The sequence below is a fragment of the Euleptes europaea genome, chromosome 12 (assembly GCF_029931775.1).
Source record: "Euleptes europaea isolate rEulEur1 chromosome 12, rEulEur1.hap1, whole genome shotgun sequence".
Taxonomy (NCBI): domain Eukaryota; kingdom Metazoa; phylum Chordata; class Lepidosauria; order Squamata; family Sphaerodactylidae; genus Euleptes; species Euleptes europaea.
The window spans coordinates 58,810,148-58,826,960 of NC_079323.1; the positions used below are offsets into that span (position 1 = coordinate 58,810,148).

The 16,813-nt window shown below is 44.6% G+C and overlaps 1 protein-coding gene across 1 annotated transcript; it reads right to left on the reverse strand.

Annotated features, from left to right (window-relative positions):
* Positions 1–5,108: 5,108 nt before the first annotated feature.
* DNAJC28 (DnaJ heat shock protein family (Hsp40) member C28) lies at positions 5,109–6,242 on the reverse strand. Its single transcript, XM_056858392.1, has one exon. The coding sequence runs from the start codon at positions 6,240–6,242 to the stop codon at positions 5,109–5,111; it is 1,134 nt and encodes a 377-aa protein (XP_056714370.1).
* Between the last annotated feature and the right edge of the window lie 10,571 nt (positions 6,243–16,813).

A 16,813-nucleotide genomic window follows, 5' to 3' on the forward strand; every position in this document is an offset into this window, starting at 1 on the left:
TGGATAAATATGTCCTGTTCCTTTAATCGAGAACATCTTTTTCCTCCAGGCAGTTGGCAACCCTATTCAACATATGTTAACACTGATTTTAAAAATGGGGTCGAGGAGAACTTGGAAATTAAAAACCAATTAGCCTAATGCCTGTCCCAAGTAAATTAGTTGAAACCATTATTAAGTACATAGAAGAACAAAGCCTGCTGAAAGAAAATTAGCATGGCTTCTGCAAAGGGAAGTCCTGCCTCACCAGCCTTTGGGAGCTCTTTGAAAAAGTGAACAAGCATGTAGATAATGTTGGTCCAATAGACCAGGGGTCCCCAAAAGAAACTTTCTTGTGCCCGCCACACTTGCTCAGAATGTGGCAGATTTGACCGTGTTTGTTTTAGCATGTGGATTTTGACTGGGTGTTTGTTTTAGCACAAGGAAGAGAGCTTCTCTCTGCCCTGCTGACCTGACTCAAGTAACTTTTATTTGCTACAGCCTTAACTGCTCCCTTTTTGGGTGGCTTTGTCATTCCTGCAGTTGTTGATGCTCACACTTTCCCCTTCCTCCCAAATGCTATTTGATATGGGATCATTTCTTTCACCTCCTGGCCTGGCTGGCTTGGGCGGTTCCTCCCAAGCTAACTAGCCATCTCCTCCCAGCCTCTGGTCCTCTATCCCTTCTCAGCAACAGCATGTGAGAGAAGTAGGAAGGCTCCTACTTAGGAGAGGGGACAAGAAACTGCACATTTAATATTTTTCTGTTTCTATGCTTCTCAAAATGAATGGGGAACCTAGCAAAAAAAACCAGGACCAACTTTTTCAACTCCGACTGGGAAGAATGATACCATTTTGTGGATGTGAAAGGCAAAGCTGTGGGTTTGTTGTGCTCTTCAGCTGTTGCAATCCCCAAAAAGCACAACATTAAAAGATACATTAGATTTATGCATGGGTACTTGGACTAACGTTCGGCCCGTCTGACTCGGTTGTTCCTTGGAGTTATGCATGAGTTTTCCGTCCATTGGAGATGACCTCACTGCCAGCCCTGGCAACGTCTGGGTCTTCCCATTCCTCTGTTAACCCGACTCTTCCATCCTCCCTGAGCAAAGCCCAGGTGAAACCCCCATGCATAAGGCAGGACACCTAAGCTTGCTTTCTCTCACAACCAATTACAAAGCAGCATGTCCAGAGGTGGGGATTGAAATATTTCCTGCTTCCTTGGAGCTCTTTCTGAGCAGAAGAAAATCTTTTTAAAACTGAGGCTTGGATTTCTCTCCCCCATCCCTTTTCAGATAGCGCCGTTTTTTATGTTGTTGTACTTAAAATGCTTTTTTATGTGGCAATTGGGTTTGGGGGGGTATTTTCTCTCACAGTAAGCACCACAAGTAAGCCAATTACAAAGCAGCATTTAAAGGAGTGGGACTTGATTTGTGCTTGGAGACTGCTGGTGCATAGATTCCCAACAGGAAAGTGTGGGTCCAGCCAGCATCGAACGTCAGGTAAAATTCCCATGCATAAATGACCTCTGAGACACAACATAGCACCTTTTCAAAATATCCACTCGGTTCTGAAATTTGTAAAAAGAAAATCTCTGAACTGAAATCAAAATTGGCCTTGCAACAGTTGCTGTTCTTCAAGCAAAGCAAAAACACCACCGTTGCATCATTTATAGCTGCAAACATGCTTGCAAAAAAGAAGAAACCTTTTGAAGATGTATTTTTTACTGTTGGTGAGTAGCTTTTTGAAGGTTTTCACAATAAAGGTGAAATCATGTCTGCAATCTAGACGTTGAAACTCTCTGGGAACACAGTGACCAGGAGAATTTAAGCCATTTCTAGTGAGTTGGAATATCAGTTGCTAACTGACTTGCATAAATGGCTGTGGCTTTCACTCCAGCTGGAAGAATCCACAGACATAACAGACACTTTTCAGCTGGCAATCATTGTGAGAATGGTGTTCAATGATTTTTTTCTGTCCAAGAAGAGCTCCTCAAAATACTACCTCTGAAAGGACATACACGAGGTGAAGACATATTTCAAACTTTCAAAAACGATTCTACAGAAATAAATTTGCATCTTCACAAACTATCATCCATCGCCACTGATGGAGCACCAGCAATGGTGGGCTGCATCAATGGATTCACTGCCCTCGGCAAAAAAGATGAATCTTCCCCAAAAATTGTTTCTTACCATTGCCATCATTCGTCAGGAAGCTTTGTGTGCTAATTTACTCTGCTCTAAACATGTCATGGATGTGGTTACAAAAATAATCCATCAAGTGTTTTTTAGGAAATGGGTGGGGCCAGGTAAGGCTTTTTCCCAGCAAGGCTTGACTATTGGGAGATTTGATTGGCCTTACGGATGTTTTTAAATGTTGTTTTGGCAACAGCTGCCATCACAGCACAAAGATCTGCATTGTGTTACTGAAGTTAAGCTGTGGCAATCTTTGTGGCTGACTCGACCTCCTACGGCAGCCATTTTGGGACAGCCATTTTGTTGCTGCGACAACCATGTGTGACAGAATTATAAATGTGCCCGCAGGCTCAAAAAAGTTGGGGATCCCTGCAGTAGACGTTGAATACATAAACTTTCGAAAGACTTTTGAGCAATCGTGATAAGAGGACAGGTTCCCTAATGGATTAAAAAATGGATAAATGGCAGGAAGCAGAGAGCAGGAAGAAAGAGACAAAAAATTATCTGGAATTGGGAGTGAACAGTGTAATGGCCAACTTTGCTGATGACACAAAATTATTCAGGATGGTGAAAACCAAAGTGCATTGTGAAGAGCTCAAGGAAGATCTCTCTTGGATAGGCAACCATATGGCAAATAAAGTTCAATGTACGTAAACATAAGGTGATGCACAAGAGAGAGAAAAATCCCAGCTTTAAGTATATGCTGACCTGGCTAGCTCAGGCTAACCCAATCTCATCAGATCTTGGAAGCTAAGGAGAGTCAGCCCTGGTGAATATTTGGATGAGAGACCTCCAAGGAATACCAGGGTTGTGACATGGAGGCAGGCAATGACAAACCACCTCTACATGTCTCTTGCCTTGAAAACCCTACGGAGTCACCATAAGTCAGCTATAACTTGATGGCGGCGGGGGGCGGGAGGTGGTGTCTGAAGTTGCTGGAATTGAGAGAGAAAGAGACCTTGGTGTTGTGGTGAAAAAGGCAAACTCTAGGCTGGAAATGATTAGGAAAGGGATTGAAAATAAAACAGCCAATATTATAGTGGTCCTGTATAGATCTACAGTACAGCCTCATTTGGAATACTGTGTGCAGTTCTGCTAACCTTATCTCAAAAAGGACTTTGCAAAGCTTTGAGGAAACACTAAAGATACTTTTCCATTCAGGAAATGTGGCTTAGAGGGACATGGTACAGGTTTATAAAATTATGCATGGGGTAGAAAGAATGAACAGAGAGAACTTTCCCAAAACACCAAAACTTGAGGGCACCCAATGAAGTTGATGGAAAATAGATCAGGACAGACAAAAGAAAATACTTCTTTACCCAGAGTGATTAAAATGTAGAATTTGCTGCCACAGGATGTAGTGATGGCCACAGGCATAGACGGCTTTAAAATGGGATTAGACAGATTCATGGAGGTCTATCAGTGGCTACTAGCCATGTTGACTGAAGGGAATCTCCACATTCAGAAGCAGTAAATTTCTGAATACCAGTGCCAGGAAGCAACGTCAGTGGAAGGCCTTGTCCTCTATGTCCTACTATTGGACTTCCAGGATAACTGCTTGGCCACTGTGTGAGACAGGATGTTGGACTAGATGGACTGCTGGTCTGAGCCAGCAAGGCTATTCCTATGTTCTTAATACTGAAAAGGGGGTGATGACAGCATGGAATTGTGAAAGATCCAGAAGGCACACTGGGAATGCAGCTTTGGGCATGGGCAAGAGGGGCGCCTTCCAATTGGTAGCAACCCTCAGCAGTGCCTTGCCTTTGCTCCTCAAATAGTATTTATTCCTAAAAGATCAGAAATATAACATAAAAAGATCAGAAATAAGAACAATAATGTATTGAAAACCCAGAGAAAACTCACCTTTCTACCCTAGAACGCTTCCAGCAGATACAAATCTATGTATAGAATTATTCATCCAGCTATTAAGAACAAGAGAAAAGTCAGGCTGGATCAGACCAAGGCCCATCAAGTCCAACAGTTTGTTTACACAGTGGCCAATCATTTCTAGCGCATTATTACACATTAATCACTGAGGTAAGATTCTTACTTCTCCCACAGGAACCACACCACTGGATACCCAGGGAGGGAAGAAGGAAGCAAGGAAGGGAAGGAAGAACTGGGTGCCTGGGATTGGTTGGTACAGAAGCAGTTCCTCGTAACTGGCTGCTCTTCTCACCCAGACAGGTGGGCACAGGCACATCACTCCTCTCTCCCAACCTCCCCACTCTAAACGAACAGCTGCACACACTGCCAATCTGCATGTGAGATTAGTTGTGAAACCTGGAGGAGAGGAGGAGCTCAGCATGGGACTTTTGGCACCCCTTAAAAGCTGATCCCCTAGGTGACTGCCTAGATCACTTATATAGTTGGACTGGCCCTGCCCTTTCACAATATGAGAATGGAACTATGAGTGCAGATGATCAGCAGCACCATTGTAAAGCAGCATTATCATCACTGGAGCGAACACTGAGCTCTAAAGCATACTATAACAATTGTAGCCAGATTTCCCACCCCCCATTCTCATCCAGCGAAGGAAAAGAATGGATGACGGATAACAGGTGATACTACACAGCAGTTGCTTCAAGTGGCAGATTCTAGTGCTGCTATCATTTTTGTCTCCAACATAGACACTACTGAAGATGAGTAAGGCCTTTTCAACTCAGAAACAAGAATGTTCCTGAAATTAATTTCATATATATTTTTATTTCCAGATGTTGTAAACACAACTTGACAATCTTTTTTAAAATCTAATTTGACATACATGAAAATGAAGGGATCTTGACAAAAGTAAGGCTTTACTAGTAGAAATGTGTTTTGTTTGTATAGTTCCATGGCAAAGTAGGAAATGCAGCTTGTTGTATCAGTAAATAGAAAACTGAATGTTTTGTGGAAGTCATGTGAGTCTTAATGAAACCAAATGTTTATAATACCAATCTTACTTCAAAATAAGATTCATCCATTTTAAAAAACTGGTCTTAAGATCAAATTCTCTGCCATGTTCATGTTCTGTTTCCTTTGTGTGTTCCTCAGCCCTTGTTTTTTTCATCTGGGCTTTGCAGAGTTCCTGTGCACGTGCAATTTCTTTACTGGCATTAAAATGCACCATCTGTCTGCTGAGAATAGGGACAATTAAGTTGAAATCATTAATTCTTTTGTTTAATTTCTTGATATTTTCTATAAACTGTTCACAGCTCTCATTCCAGTGTTTCACTTTATGTGGTGTCAGTGGATCTCCCAGTTTATTCCTGGCAACAATCAAATCGTTTCTCAGTTTTTCAATTGTTTCCCGTATTTCTTTCTGCATTAGAATCCATTCTGGTTGGTATCCGTTGTCTATCAGAATCCGGTTCAGATTGTGAGTCATAGGATCAATATGTAGACAGTCTGAAAATTTTTGCAAAGGCTTTCCTTTACCACTAAGGTTATCAAAGTCTCCTTTCGCCATAGATTCCTGAATGAGGTCCTCAACCACCCGTTCAATTGCTTGGGTGATTTTTACCTTCTTACTTTGCCTTACATCTTTTGCTAACATTGTACTGCTTGTAGCAAGCTGGCTCTCCATTTTCTGTTTGCGGTATTCCATGACCTGTTCAGAAGCCCGATCTACTCTAAACTGCATATACTGTCTTTCTCTTTGACTTGGAGTACCAAAACCAATACCTTCAAAACTTAAATACTGTCTGTGTTGTGGTGCTACAGACTTGAATTTGTCTTCTTCCTCCTCTTCCTTTTCATTTGATTTCATTTTCTCAGCCACATCATTAAGTACCGCTCTGTATGCTTCATCAATTTCTACAAAAATTGCAGAATCTGCTGTAACTGAACCACTGTCTGGGTGGTATTTCTTAGCAAGATCTCGGTATGAATTTCTAACATCATCCAAAGAGCAGCCTTCCTGAAGTTTAAGCAGCACGTAAAAGTCTTTAATTTTTTTAGACTTGTGATCTGACCACTGTCTGTGGCCACAGATGCAGTAAAACGGAACTTGTTTTTCTTTCTTTAGAACCAGCGTTGAGTATGTCCATACATGACATATTTTTCTCTTCAGTGCCACACAAAACCACTTCATGGTTCTTCAGTGCAGTTATAATGTAAACCTGTTTGCAAATCCAAAAAAGTCCTAATAGGATAATTATAACTTTTTAAAGGGATTAGAGATCACATCTTAAATTACTTATTGACATTATTAGGCTATTTTCTAGGAGATGGTTTTAGAAAATAGAAAAGAGATGTCTACACACATATACACTACTTCAGAAGTCAAGTCTGTCTTGATCTTCCAGTACATCAACAGAATTTTAAGTCTTTTGGTACCGTGTCCTTCATATCTCCTACTGGAGACACCAGGGATAGAATCTGCGACTTTCTGCTTGCAAAGCAGAGGCTCCTCCTGAGCCACAGCCTCTCCCCCACCCCTCTTCATTACTTCAGAAAATTAAGGAATGTTCTAAACTGGTAAGCAAATACTTTACCTCCCATTCCATTAAAAGGTTGGAACATGGTCACTCTTCATGTCTACAAAGCAATTGACTCCCAACCCTGTGGAGAAATTAAGAATTCCAATGAATAAATCAAATGTAAATTATTACCATCCAAGGTAGTGCATAGACTAAGCCACTGTTAGTACACTCAGTGAAATACTAGCTTGACTCTTTGCAATCTATACTGCTAACCTTTATCTACATACCACCGCCAATGTGTAGAATTTAACTAGTGCTTAAAGATGCCAGGTCTCAAGGTTTCTTGCACTTCATTATCACTGTATATGTCCAAAGATAAACCCAGATCATCCCTACATGTTACATACTCTTGGAGGGGGAGATAGCCCAAGTGCTCTCCCACAATCATACTGTGTGTGTGTAATTAACATATCTATAAACTTAAAAAAATATGGATACTAAAGGAAAAAAGGGATGGGACAAAAGGAAAAAAAGGGATGGGTACGTATCTACAAACTATTGACATCCATTATGAAATGTTCTCCTTAGCAATTCCTTTGTTAGATCAAGACGGTAAAAGTTGTTGTTCATATCTTTTACACCTCCCACTTCCTAGTTATGAAAAGCCTTAAAATACATGTTCTGTTTGTAAGAAAGAGACCTTCCAACTTCGTCAAGAAATCTTTGAGAAAAACTAAAGTCTCTCCCTCCAAACGTTAGAAAAGCAACAGAGACCGTAGGAGAAGAACACTGTCCCTGTCCCCAAGTCAGGAGGGTGAAATAATAATGAATTGTCAAGGCGGGTGCAATTCATATTGCGTAGAAACCAGTAGCAGCCTTTCCACGGATTGTAATGGTTTTGAAACTCAGCCCGCGAATTTGATGATGAAGGCTGTACTCCGGAAAAACAACAACAAAAGGGGGGGGGAACCAAATGGAACTCAACCAGGGTACAGGTTCCAAACTGAAGAGGTAGAGCTGAAAAATGCTAAAATTACAAATATATAAATTTTAATAAGGTGTACATTCAAGTAAAAAAAACATAAGGCCTCTAGCATAGGCAAGACTTTCACATTCAATGTATACAAACATGAACACCTGCGATGTACAATCTTACCTTGACCAAAGTAGGATCCAAAAAAGGACCAGACGCGTTTCAGCCTAAGAAGGCCTTCCTCAGTGGTCAGTAATATAGTTACAATTTAGCACACATCCTGATAATATAATTATATCATAAGGGACAGTAAAAAATGTATAAAAGCCCTTCTAGTATAGTGAAGCTCCCTGTAAGTTTATTTATTTCTTATATACTAGAATGTGGCTTCCACATCTCACTTTCTGTTGCATGCCGGGCTCTTAAGGATGTGTATACATCAAGCAGTAGTAGAAAAGGGCAAGAGTCCAGTAGCACCTTAAAGACTAACAAGAATATTTTCTGGTAGGGTGTGAGCTTTCGTGAGCCACAGCTCACTTCTTCAGATACAGCTAGAATGTGCATCCATCTGTCTTTAAGTAGAGGAGAGTGAATTCAGACAAGCATTAGTATGTAAATGTTAACAGTATGTAAATGTGAATAGCAGGCGGGATGGGATTAGGGGTCATATGCAGAAGAGTCTGTGATGTCCAGGGGAGAGATGGGTGTGGAGAAATCAGCATTGGTAATGAGCCATGAATGCAAGGTCTTTATTCAGCCCAGGTAAATGCATTGACTTTATTGGTTCTCGTAGGTTATCCGGGCTGTGTAACCGTGGTCTTGGTATTTTCTTTCCTGACGTTTCGCCAGCAGCTGTGGCCGGCATCTTCAGAGGAGGAACACTGAAGGACAGTGTCTCTCAGTGTCAAGTGTGTAGGAAGAGTAATATATAGTCAGAAAGGGGTTGGGTTTGAGCTGAATCATTGTCCTGCAAAAAGTAACAAAGATAATGTGCTAACCATTGTCCTGTAAGTATCAAGATAATGTGCTGATGAGGGTGTGGTATGTTAATATGGAACCATTGTATCCTGAAGTGATCGGTTAATGTGTGAAATCCAAAGCATTGACTTTAGTTTGAATAGCAACTGTAATTCAGCAGTTTCTCTTGCCCTTTTCTACTACTGCAGACAGACTAACACAGCTACCCACTGTGAATTTATATACATCAAGCAGCGTAACAGGTCACTTGGTTTTTCAGCTCAACCTCTTCGGTTTGGAAGGCCGCGCTCCACCACATAAACTGTTGATAGAATGTTGCTCATCTTTAACGGGCCGCGAAAACCTCTCCCTGCTTTCTCCCGTTCCTCTCACTTCATCTCTCTGGAACTGGACAAACAAAGCCAAATCAAGGTCATGCCAAAAACAGAACACACAACACCCTTGCCCCATTCCCTCCACGGATCCTCCCCGACTAATACCCCCCCAAGCAAACTCCGCCCACACCTCTTTGATCCTGCTGCTCACAACCTGCCCGGAAGTATGGGAGAGGCAGGTATTCTTCGCTTCCCCCTTTCACCAACGACCTTTCCCTCACAGCTGACTCTGGAGCGAGCCGTTCATCCCACTCCCCGCCCCCAGGCCAAGGCGCAACGGTCGTTGGTTGTGCCGCTAAGGATTGTGGGAGATGTAGTTGAGGCGGAGGTGCATGACGTCATCCAGCCAGCCAGAGGTGGAAAGAAGGGTGTTCGTGTGGCCTTTGGGCTGATAAAGACCTGTTAAAATTACAAGACTCCTGATCTGATATCCTCTCGTCGTGGCTTTGCTTCTTTTGCCTCGTCTCCAGCTGTTTAAGACCTATCCATGAAAATTTCTATAAATTATAAGATTATTTTTCAACAAAGACTTTAGTGGACAGTATATATACCTTTTTGACTTACCTGTTGAGTTAGGATCTGTGGTATCCTTCCTTTGGTCCTTCTCATGCTGGACTACATATTGTAAACATATTCTGTTTGATACTTGTATCTAGTTGTACTTCAATTTGTAGATATTTGTTGCTTTATTTCACTTTTGCACTTTTATAAAATTCACTTTAATTTCATAAGTTGTATTGAGTGCTGTTTTGGGTTGCTCCAACTTCCAGGTACTAGCTGGAGATCTCCTGCGATTACATCTGATCTCCAGCTGATGGAGATCAGTTCACCTGGAGAAAATGGCCACTTTGGCAATTGGACTCTATGGCATTAAAGTCCCTCCCCAAACCCCGCCCTCCTCAGGCTCCACCCCCCCCAAAATACCCTGCTGGTGGCGAAGAGGGACCTGGCAACCCTAATGTAACATCCTGTGTTGCTTGCTGTCCAAAAGTGTAGCTAGGGTTGCCAGGTCCCTCTTTGCCATCGGCGGGAGGTTTTTGGGGCGGAGCCCGAGGAGGGCGGGGTTTGGGGAGGGGAGGGACTTCAATGCCATAGAGTCCAATTACCAAAGCTGCCATTTTCTGCGGGTGAACTGATCCCTATCGGCTGGAGATCAGTTGTAATAGCAGGAGATCTTCTGCTATTACCTGGAGGTTGGCAACCCTACGTGTAGCCCTGACCGTGTTGTGAACCCCATCAGGGTTTCCTGAGCGAATCACAGCCCCCGCCCACAACACATTTTGCTTGCAAGAGCTCAGCGACCTAATATGTGCTCATTTGGAGAGAACCTCTCCCTCTCTAGCCCTAAATAAGCCCTAAATAGAATATATGCGTGTGACGAGTATACACTTAGGACTAAGGGGAACGGTTTCCAATATATTGTTTACAGGCAGGCCGGATCATTGACAAATCCCTAGACTCTCTCGCTGGTCCTAGACCCAGGGGAAAAAATATTAAAAAATTTGGGAGCAGTTTTTGATAAAGCTGATGAAATTTTGATGGCACCCCTAATAAATCAGAATCTTATCTAATGTTTTCTGACTTGCTTTCATAGAATTATAGCTTTACAAATATGTTTTTGTTCCTTTTTTGTATCTTTCTTTGGCTGTGTAAGAAAATCATTTGAGCCACATCATACAATGCAGTTAATGCAAATTTACTGTATTTTCCTTCTCTGTGATTGGTTACAGACAGCCGGCGTGGACTGAAGCATTCTCATAGCTAACAACAGAACAATTTCCCCCCCGCCAATCATTCATGTAACTTAATCTGGTATCAATGAGCAATTTCTTTGTAGCGCTGCTGCTTACAGTATAGAAGAAAGAGAAAGTCTGACTTCTGTACATCTCAGAATAACTTGGAAATATTTGGTGAGTGATGTTTTAAATTAATTATCATATTTAGGCCTTTTCCCCCCTGAGGTACTAAGATCCAATAACTGTTATTTTTTTCTTAGCAGGTTTGGGGGACAAGCGTATGATGTGATAACCTCTAAATGTTCATGAGTTGTAGTGTGAAAGATTGCATTAAATCAAGCAAGAAAAACAGATATACTGGAAATAAGGATCACTTAAAAAAAAATATTTATGTACTGCTTTCCTAATGAACACTCAGAGCATGACTAAGACCACTAGAAAAGTTTGTTTTGAACTGACAGAATACTTTAGGTTGATTTCCATTGAAAAAATTGTGGTCTCTCTTAGAGATACTGTGAAGATATTCTGTCGTAATATTTATTGCCATTTTGTGAGTGTCTCAAAGGGTGAAAAATAACACAGCTGCGTTGTATATTTTGAGGAAGCAGTAGTGGAACTAGAGGGGGACACAGGATAACTATTCCAAGTGCAATCATCTTAGAAACCCCAAAGGAACAATAAAGAGCATGTAATATATTTACAGGTATTAAAACATTACATTATGAAATGCTTTGTTCTCAGGATGGCACCGTTAAGTGTGTTTTTAAAAGGTAGCTGCAAAGCTGGGTATCAGCTTGTTTAGAGGCAGAAGTCCCAACTGTACATTATGTTGGGGATTTGTAATCAGATCCCCCAATTTGTAATGTAACTTCAAAAAGCAGCCACAGTGGGGGCACTAGGGACAGGGCCTATGGTGCTGGGGAAAAGGGGGATTGACTCCCCTCCTCAGATTGCTTTTAACTCCGGTAAGAGGCGAAAGTAGGGTTGCCAGCTCTGGGTTGGGAAAAAACTGGAGGTTTTTGGGGTGGAGCCTGAGGAGGGTGGGGTTTTGGGGGGGGACTTCAGTGCCATACTCCAATTGCCAAAGTGGCCATTTTCTCCAGGTGAACTGATCTCTATTGGCTGGAGATCAATTGTAATAGCAGGAGATCTCCAGCTACTACCTGGAGACTGGCAAACCTAGGAGAAAGGCAGATAGGAGTACCTGTGTTAGGGTTGCCAACCTCCAGGTAGTAGCTGGAGATCTGCTATTACAACTGATCTCCAGCCGATAGAGATCAGTTCACCTGGAGAAAATAGCAATTGGACTCTATGGCATTGAAGTCCCTCCCCAAACCCCACCCTCCTCAGGCTCTGCCCCAGAAACCTCCCGCCGGTGGCAAAGTGGGACCTGGCAACCCTAACCTGTGTGTTTGTTTGTTTGTTCAATTTATACCTTCCTGGGCTAAAAGCAGTCTAGGCGTTAGTTCTGACTAAAGAAATAGTGTGTCTCTGAGGATAATTAAAAAAAATAAAAACCTTCCTCAGTGCTGCAAGGCTAGAGATTGTATTCACTTTAAAACTGTATGGTCAGATTGAAACCTGTAGGGTTGTGGCCCTCTGGCGACGCTGGCAGACCACCGCTATGACCACTAGGCCGTGTTTAGCGAGTTGGCAAACTGCCGCTATACCATGCCCGGCCTTGGAGGGGCAGTCAGGTGATGGCTGGCAGACCACGTCACTAAAGACTGCCCCTCCTCTGTAGAGGGGGGGGGTAGAACAATAGACAAAGGCTTGTATGACCTAGTCTGCTATCTCTGCCGCTACCATGGTTACTCACAACAGTTGCAACTTACAAGTTAGTATTTACTGCTTCCTATAAATAAAACGCAGCTCTGAGACCAGAGGTCTGTTTTCCTTGACACCGAGTCCTTTGTCTTCATTCTCTCAATTCCCACATCTGGTGCCGCCGACGTGATTCGACGTGATTCACTGGGTCTCGCCTGCTTACCACGACTGGAAAAGGTTTACGAGTACTCTCAGCTCTTTGGCTCCCACGGCTCATCGGCCCCCTCGGCTTCGGCCCCCATTGGTAAGTATGGGTGAAACATTATCTTCAGAGCAGGTAAAGCATGCTGAAGAACTTTATCAATTGGTGAGACATAACGGGGACTCAGTGTCGACAGCAGACCTTAAGGATCTCCTACGGGAGATTGATTGTCAGTGTCCCTGGTATCCCCAGGAAGGCACTCTCAAACCAGGGGACTGGGAGCAGATAGGAAGGGACTTGAAGGGTGCGCCCCGTGCACCGGTGCAATATATTCTTGCCTGGCAAAAGGTTTATCGAGCTGTCTGCGCGTTGACCGCTGTGGACACCTCGCTCGTGAGACCTGCTACGGAGGTGATACCGCCCCCCTATCCTGCTCTCCTCCCTGCAGCCGCATCTGTGGCTCTTGTAGCTGCTTCGGCTCCTGTCCTTCCATCGCCCATATCTCCTTCTCCCTTGCCTCTTTCTCCTGCTTGTCCACCGCCTCGATCACAAGTGGCGCTGGCAATCCAGGCAGCCCGTTGCAAAGGGGACCTGGATCTTTCCGAAGAGTGGGAGGGGGAAACCCCTGCATTTTTTCCATTGACGCGTGAGCAAGACGCTCAGGGGATTGTCACGATGCAATGGGCTCCTTTGCCTTATTCACTTCTTCGGGAATTGAATAAAGCAGTTAAGGAGAATGGCCTTCAGTCAACCTACTTTCAAGGAATGATTGAGGGACTTTGTTCTGGTTATAATATGTTGCCTAGAGACTGGAAAGATCTGATGCGAATGATTCTTAGTCCTTCACAGTATGTGGTCTGGGATAGTGAGTACCGTGCTGCTGCCCAGCTCGGTGCCACTGCTGAGGTCACTGCTGACCAGGCTTATGGGTCGGGACCGTTTGAGGACCTGCAAGCGCAGGCACAGCTGACAGATGCTCACCTTGCAGCAGCTAGTGCTTGCGTTCGTCGTGCCCTTCGGCGAGTTCCAACTACTGGGACGCCTAGTAAATCTTTTTCGGCTGTAAAACAGGGTCCCAATGAGTCCTATGCGGGATTTGTAGACCGGCTCAAGACTGCCATCTCCCGTCAATTGGACAATCCTACAGCACAAACTGAACTTCTGGTAAAACTTGCTTTTGAAAATGCCAATGGTGATTGCAAAAAGATTCTGCAACAAGTCGTTCATAGACCTGGTTATACCCTTGCTGAAATGCTTCAAGCCTGCGCTGAGGTGGGCACCAAAACATATGAAATGAATCTTCTGGCCGCCGCTCTTCGTGGGAAGGGTGGAGGCGGAGGGTCTGGTGGAGCGCGCCCCCGTCCCACCGGGAACTGTTTTAATTGCCAAAAGCCCGGTCACTTTCGGAATGAGTGCCGCGCCCCCGGTGGGGGAGCCTACCGGGGGGGCGACGCCGCCACTTCTGCTGCTACTAAAAGGCGCAAGCCCTCACAAAAATGCCCAAAATGCAACAAAGGCTACCATTGGGCTAAGCACTGTCGTGAAACTACTGACTCTGCTGCGGTTCAGGGAAACTGAATCCCGGGCGTCACTCCAGCCCTGGAACTAAGGAGTCGCCTGGCTTCCGCCTCTATGTTGCACAAGCACTTCAACAAACACTCCCTGGAGAGGTTGCCCTTGTTTCCATGCGTGCTGAGGCTCCTCCTGGCACATACCTGGCCTTACCTACCTGTGCAGCCCAGCAACAGGGGATCAATGTGCAGCCGGACAAGGTTGTGGTCCAGGACAACTTGCCTATTGTTTTGCAGTGCTGGGGCACTCTTCCTTTGAATTTGAAGGAGGGTGCTTCCTGTGCGCACCTTGTTCCCCTCCCGCACTCGGAGGTGGACAAGGGGGATTTTTCTTCTGATTCCTTACAGATTGCCTTGGTCACCGAGAACATCTGGCACCAGAAGCCAATCCGTGAGTATAAGGTGCAAGGTAAAAAATTGCGGGGTCTTCTTGATACTGGAGCTGATGTTTCTGTGATCACCCCTCAGGATTGGGACCCCTCCTGGCCTCTAGAACAGTCAGCTGCTGTCTGGGGGGTGGGGGGTTCCACGCCGGCACAACAAAGTGCTCGGCCTCTCCTTGTCACTACCACAACTGACCAGCAGGTGGGGTACGTGACTCCAATTGTCGTCCCACTTAAAGTCAATCTTTGGGGACGAGACCTTTTGTCTCAGTTGGGGGCTACTTTAGTCACTAATGACTAAGCCTCGTGCCCTTGCTTTGTCATGGCTTTCAACAGACTATGTCTGGATCGACCAATGGCCACTACCTGGTGAAAAATTGGAGGCTCTGCAACACCTGGTTGCAGAGCAGCTACAACAGGGCCATTTGGTTCCTTCCACTAGTCCCTACAATACTCCTGTGTTCGTTATCAAAAAGAAATCTGGTAAATGGCGTTTACTGCATGATTTGCGAGCCATCAATAAAATTATTGAACCTATGGGTGCCTTACAGTGTGGCTTGCCCAACCCAAACATGATCCCTCGTAATTGGGAAATGGCTATCATTGACCTGGCAGATTGCTTCTTCACGATTTCATTACAGCCTCAGGATCAAAAATACTTTGCCTTCACGGTCCCAACTCTGAACTGTGAACAGCCCACTCATCGATATCAGTGGTCTGTCCTCCCCCAGGGGATGTTAAATTCCCCCACCCTGTGCCAACTTTTTGTGGCCCAGGCCCTCGACCCTTTTCGAAAACGGTTTCCCCATTGTCGAGTTTGGCATTATATGGATGACATTGCCTTAACAGCTCCCCAGTTGCCTGAAAACTGGCAACAGGAGCTTGCAGCTGATCTTGCTCTGTTTGGCCTTGTGATTGCCCCAGAAAAAATTCAGCTTTCTGCCCCTTTTCAATATTTGGGTCACAAAGTCCTTTCTGCATATGCTGCCCCTTGTTTTCCTACATTGACATTGCCCCCTGTCCTTACTTATGTTCAGCTGCAACAGTATTTGGGTAGCATCAACTGGATCCGTCCATATTACAAAATCACAACTGATGATATGGCACCGTTGTTTTCGGCTTTAAAACGAGGCCGGGATCCTTCTGATCTCATCACCCTCTCTGCTACCGAGCTTCAAGTGCTCCAGTTGTTGCGAGAGCGCATGGCGCAGCGCTGGGTAGATAGGCAATTGCCTGATTGCCCTCCGCTTTTGGCTCTCTGGAGGCCTCAGCGGCAGTGCTGTGCCATTCTCTATCAACAAAAGGAGAAAGAAGTGGCCATCGTGGAGTGGCTATACCTTGCTCATGCAGCAGGTGCAACCATCTCTACGGTTCCTATGATGATTGCCCGCTTACTTGCCAAAGGTCGTTTGCGTTGTAAGGCTCTATTTGGCTCTGAGCCTCATGGTGTTGTTGTTCCTTTTACTGCTCTTACCTGGGAGCAGACACTAGCCCAGGATGATCAGCTTCAAATGGCCATGGCAGGATTTTATGGCCAAGTGCTTTTCCACTTGCCCCGAGATCCCAGAATTCAAATTCAAGCTCAGCTTCCTTTACCGCTGCGAAGCATCCTATCCGTTGCCCCTGTCACTGGGCTCACCCTTTTTACAGATGGCTCCCCCTCCCGGGGAGTTGTCACATGGCAAGACTCCACAGGCCAGTGGAACAGTCGTTTTACTCCTCCCCAGCAGTCGCCCCAACGTTCTGAGCTGGCGGCTGCTGTTCTTGCCATTGGTCTTTTCCTTCATGATGCAGTCAATCTCATCTCCGATAGTTTGTATGTGTGTAATGTCATTTCTCAGGTAGAAGGAAGCTACGTGTCTCCTTCCTGTGATGACAATCTCTTAAGTTTGTTCCTTGCTTTGCGCTCTCAATTGGCAAAGCGCACTGGATTGCTGTTTGTTGCTCATATCCGCAGTCATCAGCCCTTTCCTGGCATTATTTCTGAGGGTAATGCACGGGCTGACTCCCTTGTTTCCTATGCAGCTCTCTCCCCCATTGAGAGCCATGCCATGCATCACCAAAATGCCAAGGCCTTGGCGAAACAATTTCACTTGCCCCTTGCAGAAGCCTCTGCCATCATTCGGCAATGTCCTCAGTGTTCTGGACAGGCTTCCTTTCCTTCCACTGGTGTCAACCCCCGAGGTTTTGGTGCCAATCAATTGTGGCAAATGGATGTGACTCACTTTCCTCCATTTGCTCCCTGGAAATATCTCC

Bases quoted from the DNA above. Each gene is read 5' to 3' on its own strand.
- DNAJC28 (XM_056858392.1), bottom strand. From the start codon at position 6,242: ATGAAGTGGTTTTGTGTGGCACTGAAGAGAAAAATATGTCATGTATGG.